We start from the raw sequence: 22,441 nt of genomic DNA on the forward strand, positions 1-22,441 counted from the left end.
TTTTCAGATTCTTGTATATGTTAGTAAGGCTGAGAAGAAAAAAGGAAGTAGCTATAGAAACTTAGCACCATTAAAAATACAAACTTATTTATACCAACTAAAGAAAAAACATTATGTTTGCATGAAATTTCATAAAAAACTAGCACTGTTTAAAAACAAATTGAAGATTAAACTTTGAGCCTCTCCTTTACCTAAAAGGTTATATTTAAAGACTTTACCACTATATTTGTAGCCATCTTTTTATGCAAACATTTTTATCTTTCTCATGGAAAATTCCTACAGTATTTTCAAAGCCAAAACAAAGCAAGAGGAAGAAGAATAAAACATATTTCAGACTAACAGATTGTTTTCTTTTTTTAGCCCATCAAAACTTATTCAGAATGATGGAAGGATTAAAAAAGAAACCTAAAGAATATTATTTATTCAAAGTGTGTTCTGCTTCTTCCCCCCTTTACCTGCTCCTAAGTTATTATATAGGGCACACAAATTATAGAAAACTATTTTAATATAATGTCAAACACAAACCACTTTAAAATTAATTGAATATTATTTCTACATTTACATTAGGACCTGCATAACAGGAAATATGTTAAGCTGTGTTAACAAAATACAGAACCTGAAAAACAGATGCACTCAGGTTAATGTGTCATGACACTTAACCTGACAAAATATAGCAACAGAAGATGTAGATTACAAGCATCTAAAATGGAAAGATTAAAAGCAAAAAGTAACAATAGATTAGGACAATCTTGATGTGGGCTAAGCATACAGAACAAACAAGAGAGTAGCTTACATGAAAGAAGAGAAAACTTACATGGCTGTTAAGAAGAGAACTTCTGTGAGTAGAAAGACCATCAGACTTCTGCAGTGTCTCAATCGCCATTTCAATCTGATAATAAATGTCATTAAAAAAAGGACTCAAAACAAGATAGTAACAAAGGCTGATCAGAAAAAATCTGATAGAATGCCTTAAATTCAATAGAACTATCTAGTACAGTCCTGGCTAAGGGATACATTCTACTTAAAGGCCTCATCCTGAAGTTCCCATGAAGGCAGACCTCCCCAGTGAAGTCAGGAAAGAAGTTTTCTTGCATACGTATTGCAGGATTCCATTTTCAAAGTCCAATTTACCTTCCTCCCTGCTCAGGAAATGAGAAGTGGATTTACCAGTAAGCTACATTGCAAACAGAAACAAAAATAAAATAAAATAAAATAAATCCCAAACAAAAACCTAAAGAAGGTCTCAACATTTCTTTCTTCATGTATGTGAGAAAGATTTGTGCACAGTTTGAACCCAGGAATGTGAATTAGAAATAAAATTTCTGTTCTCTGCAATCATAGGTTAGATCCCAGCTGTTCAGTATTTTTTCTGCCATTAGGATGTTTTTCCAGCCATTGGACAGGATATCACCCCTACAGCCTGTTAGAGCATTATTTGAATATCCACACCTCTTAAAGTACATGAAAACTGAAGGTTTACACAGACTGCAAGATCCACCCTTAAAAAAAAAAAAAAAAAAAAAGAAGAAAAAAATAATCAGACATGTTCAGAATAATTATTTTAAAAGAAAAAATATTATATACCACTAATTATACAGTAGTGTTACTCCTAATACAAATGTGTAGGGACAACATATCTATGCCCATTCCCATTCTTTTCCCTAATTAATACATCTTTTGATTAATTCTACAATGACAGCATTAAAAATAAAACTACAATCTAACTGTAGTTTAGCTGCAGAGCTAGAATAACAAAGACACTGAAAGTGATAGAGACAATGGGATGTACAGTAAAATGATGTTATTAGCTATATTAAATGGGAAAAAAAAAAAAAAAAACAGAAAACTAAAAGCAATGGAAAAGCTATCTGTAAATGTAAAACCTCTTATTCTACCAGTAGACAGCTTTTAAAAAAGCCCTCTCTACCCTACTTTAATTCTTACAGTACTATTCAAAGAGTTTATGATGGCAAATTACACTACTAAATTTAAATCACTCTATATACAGCATAAACCGGAAAATATTTTAGATTTTTAGTGCATATATATGATTTATTTCCTCCTTTTTATAAGATAATGAAATAGTACTTTTACTGTAATAACCATCAATGAAAAAGAAAGTCTCTTATAACTGTCTAATATTAGAAAAATAATCCTTTTTACAAAGGGATACAAGTATCTGATTATTACGTAAGAAAATATACTTCATTATTACAGAAATAAAGTCCTGATTTTTTTTCTTGCTTCTGTGGAAAATACTATTAGGTCAAACTATTCATTCATACAGAAAAGGTCTAATTTAAAAAGGATACCATATTGCAAAAATTTAAAGGCTAAGATTTCATTATGCTAAGATCAACTTACTATATACTGCAACCACAGAGTCACCCATCTTAACATGATACATATTTTGAATCATAATTCTGAATCTTACTCCGCTTTGAAAATATCTTCTTTACAGTAGTACTATAGGACTACTGTCCTGCCTCCTGCTGCTTGTTCCAGGTACTACACTACCCTCTCACTTCACTGAGAGAAGTTTTTGTGGCCTGTTCAAAGAACCAATTCTTGAAAAATGTAAATTAAGAAGTACTATATCTATCTACTTAAAAAGAAACACTTCCCTGTATTGGGTTAACATGGCAGGGGTTTGGTAGCAGGGGGGCTGCAGGGGTGGCCTCTGTGAGAAGAGCCCAGAAGCTGCCTCATGTTAAATAAGAGCCAGTTTCAGCCAGCTCCAAAAAGGACCTGCCGCTAGCCAGAGCTGGACCAATAAACACCTCTGGTTGTGCCTCTGTGAGAGCATATTTAAGAAAGGGACAAAAATTGCCATGCAACAGTAGCTGGGAGAGGAGTGAGAAATGGCCTTGCAGACACCAAGGTCAGTGAAGAAGGAAGGGAAGGAGGTGCTCCAGGCACCAGAGCAGAAGTTCCCCTATGGCCTGTGGAAAGGACCATGGTGGAGCAGGTTGTTCCCCTGCAGCCCATGGCATGCCAAGGAAGAGTAGATTTCCATGCTGCAGCCCATGGAGAGGAGCCTACGGTGGAGCAGGTGGATCTGGCCTGAAGGAGGCTGCAGTCTATGAGGAGCCTCTGCCAGAGGAGACTCTGGGCCAGATCTGCAGCATGTGGAGAGGAGCCCACACAGGAGCAGGTGAGCTGGCAGGAGCTGCCACCCATGGGGGACCCGTGTTGGAGCAGTTTGCTCCTGAAGGATGGACCCTGTGATCCATATTGGATCAGTTCTTGAAGAGCTACTATCTGTGGGAAGCCCATGTAGGATCAGTCAGAAAGGACTGTATCCTGTGGGAGGGACCCTGCATTGGAGCAGGGGAAGACAGTGACCGTGAAGGAGCAGCAGAAACAAAGCATTATGGACTGACCTCAACTCCCATTCCCTGTGTCACTCAGAGGAGGAGGTTAGAAGAGTGTGGATGGGGGAGAAGGTGTTTTTAGTTTGCTCATAGTTTCTCACTGTTCTAGTCTGCTACTGATAGACAATAATTTATATTACTATCCCTTTGCTGAGTCTGTTTTGCCCGTGATGATAATTGGTGAGCAAATGAGAGAGTGGTTATGGTGAATCTCAGTTGCCAGCAGGGTAAAACCACCACAGGTAACAGCATAACAACAGAAGTAGTTGAGGGAATAAGTCACTAGGGAATACATCACCGATATTGTCACTGAAGACAATATATCTGTGACCATAGTACCATAAATTTTAAAACCAGAGATCTTACTGATTTAAAAAGCATTATGATCAGCTTGTCTGATTTTTTTTGCATAATGTAGGTCAAGAAGTGTTCACTACTGCTAAAACTCCTCATTAATTATTTCTTCAATCTCATGAAGCCTTGCTGAACTAGGGCAGGTCTTTCAAAAAGACATCTGATCTGTATATAAAGTGATAAGTATTCACCATATTCTCGTGCAAGCTGTTACAGTATTATTTTTTTTCCTTATTAAACATCGTGTACACTATTCCTCATCTAAAGTTGATAGATTGTACTTTGAGCTTTACCTACTTGTTAAATATCTCTTTACTATCAGAAACTTTTTTCCCATGCCGGCACTTAACCATAAACAAATAATTTCTTAAATTCTCTAGCATGTAAATCGAATAGGCTTAACTTGAAGGCAGACTTTCAAGACAGTAAATAATTTCTTGCTCCTTTTTAAAACTTCCAGCTGCTCCTGTGCTCTTTCTCAAAAGTTAGAAAGCTCATGGGTTGAGATAAAGACAGTTTAATAAGAAAGAAAGGAGAGGAGGTTAAAAAAAAAAATACAAACAAACAAAAACAACAACAAAAAAAGGGTAATATGAGAAGTAGAAATGTCCTTGACTCAGTGCAAGCACTGCTCAGTAATGTTGAGGGATTTTTGAAACAGCGAGGAGGCCATGACTTGCTTCAGCTGAGCAAACCAAGCTGCCAGGACAACTATGAGAAGTTCCCATGACAGTGTTCCCACATCACCCGACTGAGGAATTTAAAAAATATTGTTGCCAGCAGCTGGCTTCAAGGACAAGATCTACGTGACTGCTAATCACAGGGGGGTTGTTTTCTTGCAGGTGGGGTTGTTTTCTTGCAATTGTTTGTCTGAGTGCTTTTGACCAATAATCTTGTGTGAGACACTATCCGCCTCTGTTAAGTTTGATATAAAAGTCAGGCTATTTGGGTAATAAAGAGAGAGCAGAGAGCATGATCTGACCATATTGGTGTCTGTCATGTTTTTGGCCGTCCTTCCTGCAACAAACTAAAACATAAGTGTGTTATCAATTATCAATGTTATTTTCATTCCGAATCCAAAACGCAGCACCACACCAGCCACTAGGAAGAAAATTAACTCTATCCCAGCTGAAACGAGGACATATGGTTAGTGATAACTAATGACATGCAGATCAATAACTAGTGACTGCAGATCCTAATGCTTGTCAGAAAAAACAGGACTAGTGAATAGAAGCTCCTCCCTGGCTGACAAGCATAATCTGTTTTTTGTAGCTATATCAATATCATGACTAATTTACTAGTTACAAAAATTTAATCATTTGCTTAGTGAGGGTGAATAAAAAAAATAATTAAATCCTCTGTTGTAAGCAGTGAAACAGAAATAAATCTTGATATGGCAAAAGTGTCAGGTTATAATAAGCCCATGCTTAGTTTATGTGTCTCCATGTGAAAATTATCCAAAATTAATTCAAAAGATTTGAATATGTTTGCTGACTATTGCATTAGCAAGCATGCCTGGTTACACATTATTTTGATCTCTTAAATTCTCTGTACAAGTATGGAAAAATATTATGATGGTGCAGGTAGGATGAAGATTACAAGTGAAATGATCTCTACGTGTCTCAAATACAATACAAAGTAAAATTGAAGTACTGTGTTGCTCTAGTTTGCCTGGTTTATTTATACATTCTATTAAATTTAAAACTGTGTGTTTGACATTATAGTTTAAGTTGAACCTTTTATACTTCAACTGACTCTCAATTGCACCAGTTCAACCCTATATATCAAGAGACTATAATCATAATAATGAATGTCATTTTGTAGTTTCCCAGTTAATATTTTATCAACAAGAGATGCAACAATGTATTTTAATTCCTCCTTTATGTTACTATACACTTGTCCTGATTTCAGTTAGGACAGAGTTAATTTTCCTCCTAGTAGCTGGTAGGGTGCTGTGTTTGGGATTTATGATGAGAAGAATGTTAATAACACACTGATGTTTTAATTGTTGCAGAGTAGTGCTTATACTAAGCCAAGGACTTTTCAGCTTCTCGCTCTGTCCTGCCAGCAGGCAGGCTAGAGGTGCAACAGGACCTGGGAGGTGACAGACCCAGGACAGCTGACCCAAAGTGGCCAAAGGGGTATTCCATCCCATCTGACGTCATGCTGAACAATATATAGGGGTGGCTAGCCGGGGGGAGGGGGGCGGCTGTTCAGGGATAGGCTGAGCACCGGTCAGCGAGTGGTGAGCAATTGCATTGTGCATCACTTGTTTTGTACACATTAGTAGTATTAGTACTATTATCATTATTTTATTTTATTTTATTTTATTTTATTTTATTTTATTTTATTTTATTTTATTTTATTTTATTTTATTTTATTTTCTGTCTTAATAAACTGTCTCTATCTCAACCCACAGGCTTCATTTTCCTGTTTCTCTCCCCCATCCTGGGGGGGGAGGGTGAGCAAACGGCTGTGTGGTGCTTAGCTTCCGGCTGGGTTCAAACACAACACTATATATAATACCTTAAAAATGGGAGGAAAACTATTTTAATGGTAAAAACACAATTTTGGAATTCAAATTTAATTTTTATCTGCATTCTTTAAAAAATTACATATCAAAATAAAAATAACTTAGAGCATCCTAATTATCAGCTTTTCTTAAACACATGAAGCAAGAGTATAATAGCCAAAGATATGTAATTTGAATTTTGTTTGTGTAACATATTACATTTAGAATGAGCACAGCACAAACTTAGCTCATGTCTGAGGTAAAAGTTATCAACTACTGTTGAATTTCAGAGTATGTATTAGTATACAATTCCTTGTAAACATCAAAATATTTAATGTAGGAAAATTCACTTATGGCTTTTTATTTTGGCCAAAATTTCATTTTATTTCATTTGCAAAAATTGCTGTGGAATTTTGATAACATTCAAATGTTTCTAGGATATCAAACATCAGTCTACTGCTTTTCCTGGATTGAGTGAAATTTTCTCGTGTTTGCTGACTGCATGTCATCACATTTTTGTAAAGATTATAAAAACTGCAATAATAGAATAGTTGAGCTGGAAGGAACCTACAAAGATCAAGCCTAACTGCAATTACAAAATGATTACAAAAATGATTACAATTGTAATGATTACTGATTACACCAGTTTCCAAAAGTAAAATTATTTAATTTTAGTAGAATTTTGGTGAAAACAACCCTACTAAAAATTATTTTAAAATAAATGTTACTTAATTGTACTATACCTCACTGTCAGTCCCTTCATTTTTCAACTTGTTACATTTTTCATCTCATTATTGCAAGTTTCAGAAGTTCTCTTGCACATTATTTAAAAATCTCTACAATCAGGTCAGAATGTCATCAAAGGTTTGGTAAGTGTTCCTTAAAGCTATCCAGCAAAGCTAAAATAAGCATAAAACCATTTACATCCCTGGAATTCCTTAAGGGAAAGAAATGTGTTTGTTTTCATGGCTAGGTTTTTATAGTATTAACTATCATAATTGGAAAGATGCCTTCTGTTACATCCCTTAAGACATTTCCACAATGAGCTTCTGATCTTGAAATAGAATTGAGAACTACCTTAAATAAGTAATGACAGTGAACTAAGATAATATATTCCTAGTATTCTGAAAAAGTATCAAATAGCTTGAAGTAAGATACAAACCCAACAATAATATGGAGTCAAAAACATAACAAATGAAGTCAAACATCTCTATGAAGAGCTATTTTATTTAAAGTTTATGTTAGGTATAAATTGTTTTAATAATATATTTTTTCTTTTTCAGAAAAAAGTGTCCAGAGAAGCTATTTCAGGCCCTAATCCTACAAATTTTCAGTCTCATCCACAGTCTTATGCACACAAACATCTCCAATGCACTCACTTGACATTGATCACAAGCACAAAGGTAAACTAAATGTAAATATTTGCAAGACAAAGCCATGTATTAAAGATTCTGCCAACATAATATACTTCTGTCTACAGAAACATGTCAGCAAACAAGAACATCATAGTGACTAAGAAACTAGCCCCAGAGTTTTCACATAGTTCTGGAATACTTACTGTAGCTGGGGATGTCCGCGTTGTATGAGTCACTGAATGACCAGAATTTTCCATTGAACTTCCAATGAGATAGGTCCCTCCTGAGCTGCTAATGAGCTGTCCTCCTTCAATGCCCATCTGAATCCCGCCAGCGCCCACCATACTATGAGAAGAGACCACTGTCGTTCCCTGTGCAGAACTTCCTTGAGTATCAAAGTAATTTCCCCCAGTGTTTTGACTATACATTTGGGTTTCCGTGTAAGGATAAGTTGTTCGACTTGAGGAAAAGAAAATAAACAAGAACAAAAATAGTAGTTATTTCTATTGTTTAAGCGAGGGCAACATTATTATTGTAGAAAAGAGTGTACAATTGCTATAACCAAGCTTAATAGTATTGGGAAACAACTCTTGCCTCCACAGAAAATGACATTTCATTATGTCAAAATGCCAAGTAATTAACTTGGACTCAGAGTTAAACTATTCATTAAACTTCACGGAAGATTTTTTCAGTCCTATCTGAACATGGGTGGAGAAAAGTATGACAAGAATTGAAGAGATGAGTGGAAGATCTCATCCAAGTATTAATATTTTATATAGCTATCAATAAAGCAAACTGTTGTAACTTTTTCAATACTATGGTTAAAGCTGGATTTTTATTTAAGATGTCAATTATTATGTATACTGTGTATGTTACAAAACTGCAAACAAGATATACAAAAATTAGACAAGACTGTCCTATACACAAGAGTCCTGTAAATGTTTTGCATTGATTTAAAATTCAATTAAACTCTCTGGCTGAAGCTTGAAATTTTGAGCTCATTGGTATTTTAGGACATGCTGTTAATTCAGCAGGGTGAAGTTTTAAACTGGACACCAATATGTACGGTGTTATGGTGAAAAACTAATAAAACCAAAAGGGAAATACAATTTGTGAAGGGATGAAAAAAGTCAAAAGAACAAAACAGGAGTAATTTAAGTCAATTTTTTCTAACTATTAAGCATTTGGGCCTCATTAACCACTTAACCTTAAACTTTTCACTTTACTCATGAACCTTGTCATTCTTCACTTCATATTCATAATGACATGCATCATTACCCATTAATGGTTTTTAATTTTTCATTAGCTATTAAACATAGCAAATATTGGGTCCTCTGTACTAACCTAGATTTTCAAACTGATATAGCTCAAAATACACAAGTAAATAACACTCGCTAGCTTTTCCAAAATTAAGACTCTAGATTTTTAAATAATTCAAACAGTTCAGCCAAGGTTTCATGATCAAGGAACTTTATACCATGATCTGTGTCACAATAAAGTCAAATGATAAAAAGTATTTTTTACACAATTGATGCTTTTCTCGTTTAATCATAAAATCCTATAATTCTGCCTAAAATTAACTGGAACGACCATTTTGAAATCATAACAACAATCAAGTCTGAACTTCTATGGTATTAACTATGGCCATTGTGGGTTCTCCCTTGTTCTTCAGAGACAGCAAAAAACTTTAAAATTGAATTTTAATGTCCTAAAAGCTTTTCAAGCTGTGTACTATATTCCTTACTTTCACAGCTACTTAAGCTAATTTTAAAATTTGTTTTTTATTCTTGGTATTTCAAAAGCTTTAAGAGCATTTGTGAGAAATTCACAGTTCATCTAAAGGGAGTACGGTCAAGTCTACTGAAAACAACTTGAAAAAAAAGGGTATGGGGAGAAATTCTTGAGAACCTGTATACTCCTTCTTTTCAGACCTCGAATCAAGCTATCTTTTATCACTGCAAAAGCATGTATGCAGGCAAGATCATAGGATCATAGAATCATAGAATCATTAAGGTTGGAAAAGACCTCCAAGATCATGTGGTCCAACCATCCCCCTACCACCAATATCACCCACTAAACCATGTCCCTAAGCACCAAGTCCAAACACCCCCAGGGACAGTGACTCCACCACCTCCCTGGGCAAACCATTCCAGTACCTGACTACTCTTCCTGAGAAGAAATTTCTCCTCACTTCCAATATGAACCTCCCCTGGTGCAACCTGAGGCCATTCCCTCTAGTCCTATCAGTAGTTATCTGCGAGAAGTGGCCAACCCTCAGCTCCCCACAACTTCCTTTCAGGTAGTTGTAGAGAGCAATAAGGTCTCCCCTGAGCCTCATCTTCTCCAGTATAAACAACCCTAGCTCCCTCAGCCGCTCCTCATAAGACTTGTTCTCTAGACCTTTCACCAGCTTTGTTGCCTTTCTCTGGACACTCTCCAGGGCCTCAATGTCTTTCTTGTAGTGAGGGACCCAAAACAGAACACAGTACAAAAGGTGTGGTCTCTCCAGAGCAGAGTACAGGGGGACAATCACCTCCCTAGTCCTGCTGGCTACCCTATTCCTGATACAAGCCAGGATGCAGTTGGCCTTCTTGGCCACCTGGGCACACTGCCGGCTCATATTCAGGTGAGCATTGACCAACGCCCCAGATCCTTTTCCTCTGCACAGCTTTCGAGCCACTCTGCCCCAAGCCTGTAGCTCTGCATGGGGTTGTTCTGACCAAAGTGCAGGACCCAGTACTTAGCCATTGAATATCACAAGTTGGAAGGGACCCATGAGGATCATTAAGTCTAATTCCTGGCTCCACACAGGTATACACAAAAAATTTAGACCATATGACTGAAAGCATAGTCCAATAGGCAACTGAGAGCAACTCCGACAGGCTTGGTGCCATGACTACATCCCTGGGGAGCCTGTTCTAGTGAGTGACCACTGTCTCAGTGAAGAACCTTTTCCTGATATCCAACCTGAACCTCCCCTGTCCCAGCTTGACTATATTCCCTTGGGTCCTATAGCTGGTGACCAGAAATAATAGATCAGCGCCTGGCCCTCCTCTCCCCTTTCTGAGGAAGCTATAGACCACAATGAGATCTACAGTCACTTCCCTCGACTGACTAGCAAGACCGTGGTGCTTGATGCACCCCAGGATATGGTTGGCCCTCTGGGCTTCTAGAACACGCTACTGGTTTATATTCAACTTGCTATCATGTACATATAATCAGGGTTGCCCCTTCCCAGGTGCAGGACCCGGCACCGTCAGGCAGCTCTCTGAGAACCCTGGTATGAATCCCACCTGTATCCATGGACTTGTATGGATCCAGGTGGAGCAGCAAATCCCGCAAACCTTCAGGGTTGGCTGGGAGTTTATCATTCCCACCGTCACGGTCCTCCAACTCAGAGCACCTGAGGTCCCAAAGTCTATCATCAGTGTTGAAGACAGAGGCAAAGAAGGCATTAAACGTCTCTGCTTTGCCTATGTCCTTGTTTGTGAGGTGACCATCCCCATCAAGTAGCAGACCTATGTTTTCTCTGGTCCTCCTTTTTCTGTCCACATATTTTAAAAAGCCCTTTTTATTGTCTCCAAAAGACATGGCCAGCTTCAACTCTAATTGGACTTTGGATGAAGGAATTTTCTCCCTACAAAAGCAAACAACATCCCTGTAGTCCTTCCACGTCACCTGACCCCGCTTCCAGCAGCCGTACATTTTCTTTTTATGCCTAAGCTCTTAAAGAAGATCCTTGGTCAGCCAGGCCAGCCTTCTGCCCCACCTGCTTGACTTCTGATATTTTGGAATTGCCTGATCCTGTGCTTTTAGGAGGCAGTGCTTAAAGACTGACCAGCACTGATGGACGCCGACACCTTCAAAAGCAGTTTCCCAGGGGACCTTGCTAACTATTTCCCTTAGTAGCCTGAAGTCTGCTCTCCCCATATCCAGGGCTGAAGTTTTGGTGGCAGTTTTCCTCCTGCCACCAAAAACTTTAAACTCAACCGCTTCATGGTCACTATGACCGAGACAGCCTCCAATTGCCACATCCCCCACAAGACCCTCTCTGTTCTCCAGCAACAGATCTAAAAGGGCACCTTTCCTAGTTGGCTCCCTTAGCACCTGCACCAAGAAGTTATCATCAAGGTGCTTTAAGAATCTCCTGAACCTTCTTGTTGAGGGATTTTTGAAACAGCAAGGAGACCATGACTTGCTTCAGCTGAGCAAACCGAGCTACCAGGACAACTTCGAGGAGTTCACAGAATCACAGAATTTCTAGGTTGGAAGAGACCTCAAGATCATCGAGTACAACCTCTGACCTAACACTAACAAGTCCTCAACTAAACCATATCACTAAGCACTACATCTAAACGTCTTTTAAAGACCTCCAGGGATGGTGACTCAACCACTTCCCTGGGCAGCCCGTTCCAATGCCTAACAACCCTTTCGGTAAAGAAGTTCTTCCTAACATCCAACCTAAAACTCCCCTGGTGCAACTTTAGCCCATTTCTCATCATCCTGTCACCAGGCACGTGGGAGAACAGACCAACCCCCACCTCGCTACAGCCTCCTTTAAGGTATTTGTAGAGAGCAATAAGGTCGCCCCTGAGCCTCTTCTTCTCCAGGCTGAACAAGCCCAGCTCCCTCAGCCACTCCTCATAAGACTATCCCTATCCATCAGCTGCTCCACATAAGACTTGTTCTCCAGACCCCTCACCAGCTTGGTTGCCCTTCTCTGGACTCGCTCGAGCACCTCCATGTCCTTCTTGTAGCGAGGGGCCCGAAAATGAACACAGTACTCGAGGTGCGGCTTTCTCCCTTCAACTCTAGTTTATAGCCCAATCAATCAGCCCTACTAACTCCTGTACAAAAATCCTTTCCTCCCCCGAGAGAGGTGTATCCCATCTGGTATCAGCAGGCCTGGTGTCGCGTAGAACTTCCCGTGACCCAAAGTTCTGCCACTGGCACCAGTCTCAGAGCCACATATTTATGAACTGAGTCTGCCAGCCAAGGCATGTTGAACATCATCCCATTGGCCTCTGCCCATTGATCCAACCTGTCCAGGTCCCTCTGCAGGGCCTTTCTACTTTCCCGCAGATTGACACTTGCCCCCCCTTCCCCCCCCAACTTGGTGTCGTCTGCAAACTTACTAAGGGTACAGGGGTGATTTTCTCAATTCAAAGTCTGCCCTCTGGAAGTCCAAGGTAGCAGCTTTACTGACCCCCGATCCTGACTTCACCAAGAACAGAGAACACCACCAATTTGCAGTCACTCTCAGTAGTAGTAATAGTAGTCTCAGGATGCAGGGCGGGGGCGGGAGGAGATTGGGGTTGCGGTCAGTCCATAACACTTCATCTCTTATTCTCCTTCCTACTCACACTCTTCCCCTGCTCAAGCAAGAGGTCCCTCCCACAGGGTGCAGTCTCATAAGCTAAAATCTAAGTAGTTACATGGAGCATTACTAGTATCTGTTTAATAAGATCAAAATGAGAACATGCTCAGAGCTGACTCAACTGCTTCTTGAGAGGAGAATTTCCAGAGTGGAATGTGTTGACCTTCCTAAAGTTAGTACAAAGCTTTATAATCTGCACAGTGCAATGGGACAGAATTAATTTTTAGATGTGTGCGGAATTGCAAGCTGGATCTTCAGCCTGTCAGTGTGATGCTCTTAGAATCTGACCATCCAAGCCAGCATTCCTACTAGCCTTTTTGTTCCTTTTATCCTTCATAAAAGCTTTTGTGAGTCAACATATGAAGAGTTTAAGTCTGAGTAGTCTTCTCAGACCTTCTGAGCTCATGAGAAGTTTGTTGCATTTAAAAATTATTTCATTTCCTTTGTCTCCAAAGAGTAGTATGGCCCTTTTTAAGGTGATGAAAACTTATTTTTGAGCTACTTGATTCCTGGGACTTTAAGTTCTTTGGAAAAGGAAAGATTTTGATTCTGTTTAGTATAAATGAGCTTTAGGTCGTAGTTTTTAAACTAAATTCCACTAGAAATAGGTAGTTGTGCTGTGCTATCAGCTATATGAATTTTGCATTGCCAATGTTCTGGCTTTCCTTACTACAATTATTCTGATGTTAATTTTTACTTGTATCTAAACTAGCAAAACTGCATTTTGAGACTGAGAAATAAGGCAGAACAGATTGTAATATTGCACTTATGAAAAAGTAAACATAAAGGATAATTTTGTATTTGATATTTTTGTAGGTACAAGCCTGTGCAAAAAGTGGATGGAGTTGCAGATGGTTTCACAGGAAGTGGTCAACAAACAGGCACATCTGCTGAACAAACTATAATTGCCCAAAGTCAACATCATCGACAGTTTTTAGGTATGAAAAGATGTGTTGTATTGTTGTATAAATAAAGTAAAATCCATTATCGCCACTGTGGCGGGTTAACCCTTGTCTGGCCACCAGGTGCCATCAAGCTGTTCTCTCACTCCCCCTACTCAGCAGGACAGTGGAAGAAAATGCAATGAAAAAGCGTGAGGGTCAAGATAGAGGACAGGGAGATTGCTTACCAATTGCCATCATGGGGAAAACAGACTCAACTTGGGGAAGATTAATTTATTGCCAATTAATTACAAAGTATGATTGTGAGAACTAAAACCAAAACTAAAATGACCTTCCCCCTACCCCCCATTCTTCCCAGGCTCAACTTCACTCCTGATTCTTCTGCCTTCCATCCCCTGGTGCTGGGGGGGGGGGGGGAGGGATGGGGAATGGAGGTTGTGTTCAGTCCATAGCATTTCATCTCTTCTGCTCCTTCCTCCTCACACTCTTCCCCTGCTCAAGCAAGAGGCCCCTCCCACAGGGTGCAGTCCTTCACAAACGGCTTCTACATGGTTCCTTCCCATGGGACGCAGTTATTCAGGAACAGACTGCTCCAGCATGGGTCCCCTATGGGTTGCAGTTCTTGCCAGAAAACCTACTCCTGCATGGGCTCTTATCCATAGGATGCAGTTCCTGCCAGGGGTCTGCTCCAGCGTGGGCTCTCCACAGGCTACAGCCTCCTTCAGGCCATATCCAACTACTCCAGTGTGGGGTCCTCCTCGGGCTGCAGGGTGGATATCTGCTCCAATGTGTTCCTTCATGGGCTGTAGGAAGACAGCCTGTTTCACCATGATCTTCTCCATGGGCTGCAGGGGAGCCTCTGCTTCAGCACCTGGAGCACCTCCTCCCTCTTCTTCTTCACTGACATTGGTGTCTACAGGGTTGTTTCTCTCACTCCACTCCTCTATTACACAGCTGCCGTGCAGTGTTGTTTCTTTTGTTTGTTTGTTTGTTTTTAAACCTTTCTTAACTATGCTTTCACAAAGGTGCCACCAGCTTTGCTGTATGGCTTGCAGTGGGTCCCTTTTGGAGGCAGCTGGAACAGGCTGTGTCCAACATGGGGGCAGCTCCTGGTCTCTTCTCACAGAGGCCACCCTGCAGCCCCCTGCTGGCAAAACCTTGCCACATAAACCCCATACAGCCATGAACATCGTCATACAAATACAATAATTATTTTTAGTTATGCTGCCCTGTTTAAAACACTCACTGATAACAGAACAAAAAAGTTACTGAAAGGAGCTTAATATCATATATTGTAAGACATGCAATATTTAATATGCATCATACAGATATAAAATGAAAACTGTGAAAAGACTATTAGCATTGCAATATATTTTAAATCTACCATGCAATTTCCATGAAGCATTTTATACAAAAAAAAATGCAGGTTGAAAATCCTACCCTAAAAGCTTAGTAATTTTCACTGGCTTCCCAATTCACGCAGAATCTCACAAAATCACAGAGAATGGTTTAGGTTGGAAGGGAGCTCTGGAGATCATCTGGTCCAACTCCACTGCTCAAGCAGGGACACATAGAGCAGGTTGCGCAGAATCCTTGGCTGCATAAAAAGAAGAGTGGCCAGCAGGCTGAGGGAGGGGATTCTCCCCCTCTACTCTGCCCTTGTGAGACCCCACCTGGAGTACTGTATCCAGCTCTGAGGCCCCCAGCACAAGAGAGACATGGACTTGTTGGAGTGGGTCTGGAGGAGGGTTACAAAAATGATCAGAGGGATGAAACACCTGTTCTGTGAAGACACGCTGAGAGACCTGGGGTTGTTTAGCCTAGAGAAGAGAAGACTCCAGGGATACCTTATCACAGCCTTTCAACATTTAAAGTGGGCCTATAAGAAAGATGGAGAGAGACTTGTGATAGGACAAGGCATAATGGTCTTGCTCTGGTTTCAGCTAGGATAGAGTTAATTTTCTTCATGGTGGCTGGTATGTGCCATGTTTTGGATTTAGGAGGTTCTTTTAGAGGGTTCTTTGAGGATCCAAAAGGTACAGGTGGGCTTTTGGTAAAGTTGCCTTGGAGACGGAAGAAAATAAAATGTGTCTAACTTGCCCTGTCTCTCAGAGGACCCTTCTGTTGTGGGCTTGCTCAGGGTTAAAGAAAAACAGGTGCCAATACATTACCGCAACGGTGTACCAGCGGCAACATCGCACCAACCGAGACTCCCTGATTCCCATCCATAAGCTAATTCGTTGACTGGAGAGCCAAGGAGTGACCACCAAAACTCGCTCACCCTTTCATAGTCCCATATGGCCAGAGCAGAAGCCTATTGGAGAGTGGAGGCTAACAGTGGATTATTGTGGCCTGAATGAAGTCACACCACTGCTGAGTATTGCAGTGCCAGACATGCTAGAACTTCAATACAACTGGAATCAAAGGCAGCCAAGTGGTACGGCACAACTGATATCGCTAATGCATTTTTCTCCATCCCTCTAGCAGCAAAGTGCAGGCCACAGTTTGCTTTTACTTGGAGGGGCATCCAGTACACGTGGAATCAACTGCCTTGGGGTGGAAACACAGCCCTACCATTTGCAGTGGACTGATCCAGTCTGCACTGGAACAGGGGGAAGCTCCTGAACACCTGCAGTACATCAGTGACATCATCATTTGGGGTGACAAAGCAGAGGAATTATTTGAGAAAGGGAAGGAAATAGTCCAAATCCTTCTGAAAGCCAGTTTTGCCATAAAACAAAGTAAGGTCAAAGGACCCGCACAGGAGATCCATTTTTCAGGAATAAAATGGCAAGATAGATGGTCATCGTCAGATCCCAGTGGATGTGATCAACGAAATAACATCTATGTCACCACTACCTAGCAAAAAGAAAGACAAGCTTTCTTAGGCATTGTGGGTTTTTGGAGAATGCACATTCCAAATTACAGTCTGATTGTAAGCCCACTCTATCAAGTGACCTGGAAGAAGAATGATATCAAATGGGGCCCTAAGCAATGATATGCCTTTGAACTAATTAAATGGGAGATAGTTCATGCAGTAGCCCTTAGGCAGTCCATGCAGGACAAGAGGCAAAAAATGTGCTCTACACCACAGCTGGGAAGAATGGCCCCACCTGGAGCCTCTGGCAGAAAACATCAGGGGAGAGTCAAGGTCAACCGCTAGGGTTTTGGAGTCAGGGATACAGAGGATCTGAGACCTGCTATACTCCAACTGAAAAAGAGATATTGGCAGCATATGAAGGGGTTCAAGCTGCTTCAGAAGTGTCTGGTACTGAAGCATAGCTCCTCTTGGCACCTCGACTGCCGGTGCTGGGCTGGATGTTCAACTGATGCTACGTGGAGGAAGTAGGTTGCACTGATCACACAAGAAGCTCAAATAGGAAACTCCAGTCGCCCAGGAATTTTGGAAGTGATCACAGACTGGCCAGAAGGCAGATTTTGGAATATCACCAGAGGAGGAGGTGACACGTGCTGAAGAGGCCCCGCTGTATAACAAGATACCAGAGAATGAGAAACAATATGCCCTCTTCACTGATGGGTCCTGCCATATTGTGGGAAATCATTGGAAGTGGAAGGCTGCTGTATGGAGTCCTACACGACGAGTTGCAGAAACAGCTGAAGGAGAAGGTGAATCGAGCCAGTTTGCAGAAGTGAAGGCCATCCTGCTGGCCTTAGAAGTTGCTGAATGGGAAAAATGGCCAATTCTCTATCTCTATACTGATTCATGGATGGTAGGAAATGCCCTGTGGGGGTGGTTACAGCAATAGAAGCAGAGCAACTGGCAGCGCAGAGGTAAACCCATCCGTGCTGCTGCATTGTGGCAAGTTATTGCCGCCCAGGTAGAAAACCTGGGTGTAAAAGTATGTCATGTAGATGCTCATGTACCTGAGAGTTGGGCCACTGGAGAACATCAAAACAACCAGCAGGTGGATCAGGCTGCTAAGATTGAAATGGCTGAGGTGGATCTGGACTGGCAACATAAGGGTGAATTATTTATGGCTCAGTGTGCCCATGACACCTCAGGCCATCAAGGCAGAGATGCAACATATAGATGGGCTCGTGATCGATGGGTGGACCTGACCGTGAGCACCATTGCACAGGTTATCTATGAATGCGAAATATGTGCTGCAAATAAACAAGCCAAACAAGCAAACAAACAAGCCAAGCGTTTAAAGCCTCCCTGGTATGGAGGATAAAGAACATGCTGTGGAAGACAGTCTGGGTTATTCCCGCCTTGAGCAAAGGCAAACCTATCTGTGGGATTGCTTTTGCTCAGGGACCTGGGTGCACTTGGTGGGTAACACAGAGGGATGGGGAGGTCCGGAGCGTACCTCAAGGGGATTTGATGTTGGGAGAGAATAGCCCACGATTTGAATTGTATTATGTTAATTGCTGTATAATACTGCATGTAATCACTACTATGGTTGCTATATGTCCCAACATCAGTATTACAGTAAGAGTCAACCAGATTAATGAAGAATGTATTTTGATGGAACTGAGTGAAGTGCAGCAGTGATAGAAGCAGACAAGCACAGTGGTGTTGGAGCCAGAGCTGGCCTCAGCATGCAACAATTCAACACCACACCCCATCTCTCCTGCCCTGAAGGATTGTTATGATAGATGGAACCCAGAGTCATGGACTAAACGAACTCAATAGACATTTTAGAGTGACGGCCCATATACTAAGGGAATGATATCTGTGTGTGCATATACCAAAAGACAGAAAAGTGGTGATTAATTGGGATGCATTGGAAAGTGGGACCTGAGCATGATGTAGAGGGTATGGAATAAGGGGTGGATCTTGTCCTGGTTTCATCTGGGATAGAATTCATTTTCTTCATAGCCACTGGTATGTGCTGTGTTTTGGATTTAGGAGAAAAATAATGTTGATAACACGCTGATGTTTTAGTTGTTGCAGAGCAGTGCTTACACAGAGGCAAGGGCTTTTCAGCTTCTTATGCTGCCCTGCCAGCGAGAAGGCTGGGGGTGCACAAGAAGCTGGGAGGGGACAGAGCCAGGACAGCTGACCCAAACTGGCCAGAGGGATATTCCATACCATATGGTGTCATACTGAACGATAAAAACTGGAAAGGTTGGGTGGGGGGGAGATCTCTGCTCAGGGAGTTACTGGGCATTGGTCGGCAGGTGGTGAGCAATTGCATTTTGCATCATTTGTTGTATATATATTTATATGTAGTAGTAGTAGTCTCAGGATTATTTTCTCTTCCTTTTCTGTCCTATGTAACTGTCTTTATCTCAACCCACACGTTTTGTGATTTTTATTTTCAATTCTCTCCCCTATCCCGGGGGGGAGGGGGGGGGGGGCGGGGAGGGAAGTGTATGGCTGTTTGGTGCTTAGCTGCCTGCCAGGTTAAACCACAACAGATTTTAAACTAATAGAGAATTGGGTAGATTTAGATTAGCTATAAGGATGAAATTCTTTACTATGAGGGTGGTGAGGCACTGGAACAGGCTGCCCGGAGAAGTTGTGGATGCTACATCCCTGGAAGTGTTCAAGGCCAGGTTGGATGGGGCTTTGAGCAACCTAGCCTAGTGTGGGAGGTGTCCCTGCCCGTGGGGGGGTGGGGGGTGGGGGAGGGTCCAGCCTTCCCATGTCTAGGAGGCTTTTGAATATCCTCAAGGAGAGAGACTCCGCAACCTCTCTGTGTAACCTGTTCCAGTGTTCTGCCACCTGCACATAAAATGGGATTATATTATATATATATATATATTGCATTTGTTGATGTAACTGATCTTATTGATTTCCCATTTGTGGAAACAAATGGTAATTTAGTAATTTGCTAAAGTAAAAAAGCCTATTAAATATCTTATTGCAGTAATTGTACACTTAGTTTTGAGTTCATACATTGATATTTTGAAGATCCACATTCTTTGGCCTAGCCTTGCTGTTATTGAAATCATTGAGAACCTTAGGCTGTAGTTCACGTTTTTGAATTTTTCCTTCCACATTCTCCCTGGTTGACAATATATTCCCTCACACGGCCCGATACTAGTGTATCTCTTAGAAACATTTGTGAGCAATAGTAAACGTACATGTTGTCTATAGTTGAAAGTCTTGTAAATTTCAAATAAATATATGCTGCTGAGTCTAGGAAACCCTTGCATTCATGTTAATACAAAAACTATTCAATTGATAAAAACAACAACAAAAAAAAACATTTAATAACATTAACCTCTTATATTCTGCTTTATCCTGTCATATTCTTTAATATATTAGTTGTTTGTTTTTTTTTTTATATACAGATACAGTATATTTGTGAAATCATTTTAATCTGCTACCTGCCAAGAATAATTTAACATTTCCTTTTGCTTAAAAAAAATAGCTAGCTGGTTTGTTAACAATTTTTTTTGCAACATTAAAATATATTAAATATGAAAGACATTCCTCTTTGGGCATTATGACCTTCTAGACTTTATATATTTACATCATTCTTAAATCTTTTCTAATTGAGCTGTAGTTGGCACCATTCACAATGGTTTTCTTCTGTTATGTTGTCATGGAAACATACATCTCGAGTACTTCCAGAGTTTGGAGAAGTTGAAATATCTTCTCTACCAGATGGTACTGCTCTTGAAGACATAAAATCATTGCAAAGTCTTTATCGAGAGCACTGTGAGGTAAGGGAAAAAAGGCATTCACATAAATCATTCTTCATTGAAAATTCATGTCTTCTAGTGAGAATCAGTACAACTGGATGACTGACACAAAACATATTACAGGCAGGCTATTGACATCTGATGTGCTAACCAAATAGTTTGCTTATTTCATCAGAAATGAAATTGGAAAAACGATTTCTCTGAAATTTCTCTCTTTACCAGGAAAGAAAAAAATATGTAATAGAATACTGAGACTGGAATATAATAATGTATATTTTTGGAGATTTTTAGATAAATTACACTTTAGATATATGCAGAGCTTTGCTTTTGTTTATAGGGGTTGAAAACAGATTAAATTATTAAATTATTATTTCTAACATTTATGTTAAAAACAAGCTCGCTATTTTCTTCAAGTTTTAAAGAAACAAGTTATTTAAGGTTGTTAACATTTCATATTAAATAATGTCTTAAAATTATTGTTGAAGGTGCCAGAAAAAAAAAAAAAAGTAAAAAAAAGTAATGAAATAGCAATTTTCCTATGTGTTTTTAATAGCATTAAAAATTCTGTTTAGATGAAGTCACCCGATATGTTTCCTTAAGCTCTTTTCTGGAGAATTCTTTCTATTTTCACTTGGACTGATCTGTCTATGCACACTAGTAAAATTCATCGCTAAAAAGTTATTAAAATACGTTGTTTATTTATAAATCTAAATTTTTATTACTTTTTCTGAAAACTGACTAAGGGGAGGGGAGAGCTATACCACTCGAAGGAGCTGGAGGAGAAAAATGGTAGCAGATTATCTGCACTTGTTTTATATTGTTTTAGGCAATAGTGGATGTTGTTGTGAATCTTCAGTTTAGCCTGATAGAAAAATTGTGGCAAACTTTCTGGCGCTATTCTCCTTCTGCTCCAGCTGATGGCACTGGTATTATTGAAGCAAGGTCAGTATATGTCACTCTTAAATAAATAATAGTTTATTATTATATTGTTTACTATTATTTATAATTTAATAAACAGCCCTGTTTAATAGAGGGTACTTTAGGAGAACATGATGATGGAAACATGGATGATGTTAGAGGAAACATTTCAGCAAGTGTCGGCTGGGGGGGATTAGAACACTGAAATCTGCCAAACCTCACTTAGCTTCCTGACTCTTCCAAAACTAGTTGTTTTATTCATGTTTCCAGATCTCATGATTTACTAACCAAGGCCAGTAAATGTCTCTCTTTACTCTATCATCATAATATAACAGCAAGTGTCAAATCAAAGCCTTGAAATGACTGTATACATCTTCCATTTTTTCCTTTGTTTGGATGACTACAAAGTATCCTTACACAGTATACTGTCCCATTCTTTTAAATTCCAAGGACCATTTTTATGCTACCTCTGCATAATTTCTGGGCTGGAGCTGAACTTTGGAGGCCATTTTTCCCCAGTTTCATATGAACAAGGTAAAGAGGTTCAATTGGATGTAACTGAGACTTTTACAAAGTTTTTATTAAATAAGCAAAGTCCATTGTACTTTTCTTATCTGTATGTAAATGCATTTTCATTTATTCTTTTGTTACTTTTATTCACGCCAGCAATCTGACTGAAATAGAAAGTCGACTTCCAAAAGGAAAACTGATTACTCTGTGCAAAAATGAGTCTATTCTGAAATGGATTTGTAATTGTGACCATGTGATGTACCAGGCTTTGGTGGAGATTCTCATTCCTGATGTCCTTAGACCTATTCCTAGTAAGTTAAACACAGATAACACCTCATAAGAATTTTGGCTTGGTTTGTTTTATGTGGTGGTGTTTTTGTGCATCACGTGAGACTTTGGGGAATGATTTCGAAGGATATAAAAGTAGCATGTGTCATCTTTCCTTAATTCTGTTGAGTAGGAAGGTGTACTGGAGTTGATGTAAGCACTGTATTTAAAGGAAAGGAGACTAGATATTTCAC

General features: G+C 39.9%; 1 protein-coding gene across 2 annotated transcripts in view; it reads right to left on the reverse strand.

Moving 5' to 3' along the window:
* The window catches only part of LOC309889563 (transcription factor RFX3-like), a gene marked incomplete at both ends in the record, with an annotated part of 145,340 nt that overhangs the window by 73,527 nt on the left and 49,372 nt on the right, over nucleotides 1–22,441 (reverse strand). For both annotated transcript variants that reach the window (XM_082782427.1, XM_082782426.1), the window contains 2 exons: nucleotides 815–889; nucleotides 7,799–8,054. In XM_082782427.1, coding sequence (XP_082638553.1) covers nucleotides 815–889; nucleotides 7,799–8,054 — 331 coding nt within the window. The remainder of the gene's footprint in view (nucleotides 1–814; nucleotides 890–7,798; nucleotides 8,055–22,441) is intronic.

This window comes from Aythya marila (assembly GCF_965140915.1).
Source record: "Aythya marila genome assembly, chromosome: W".
Classification (NCBI taxonomy): domain Eukaryota; kingdom Metazoa; phylum Chordata; class Aves; order Anseriformes; family Anatidae; genus Aythya; species Aythya marila.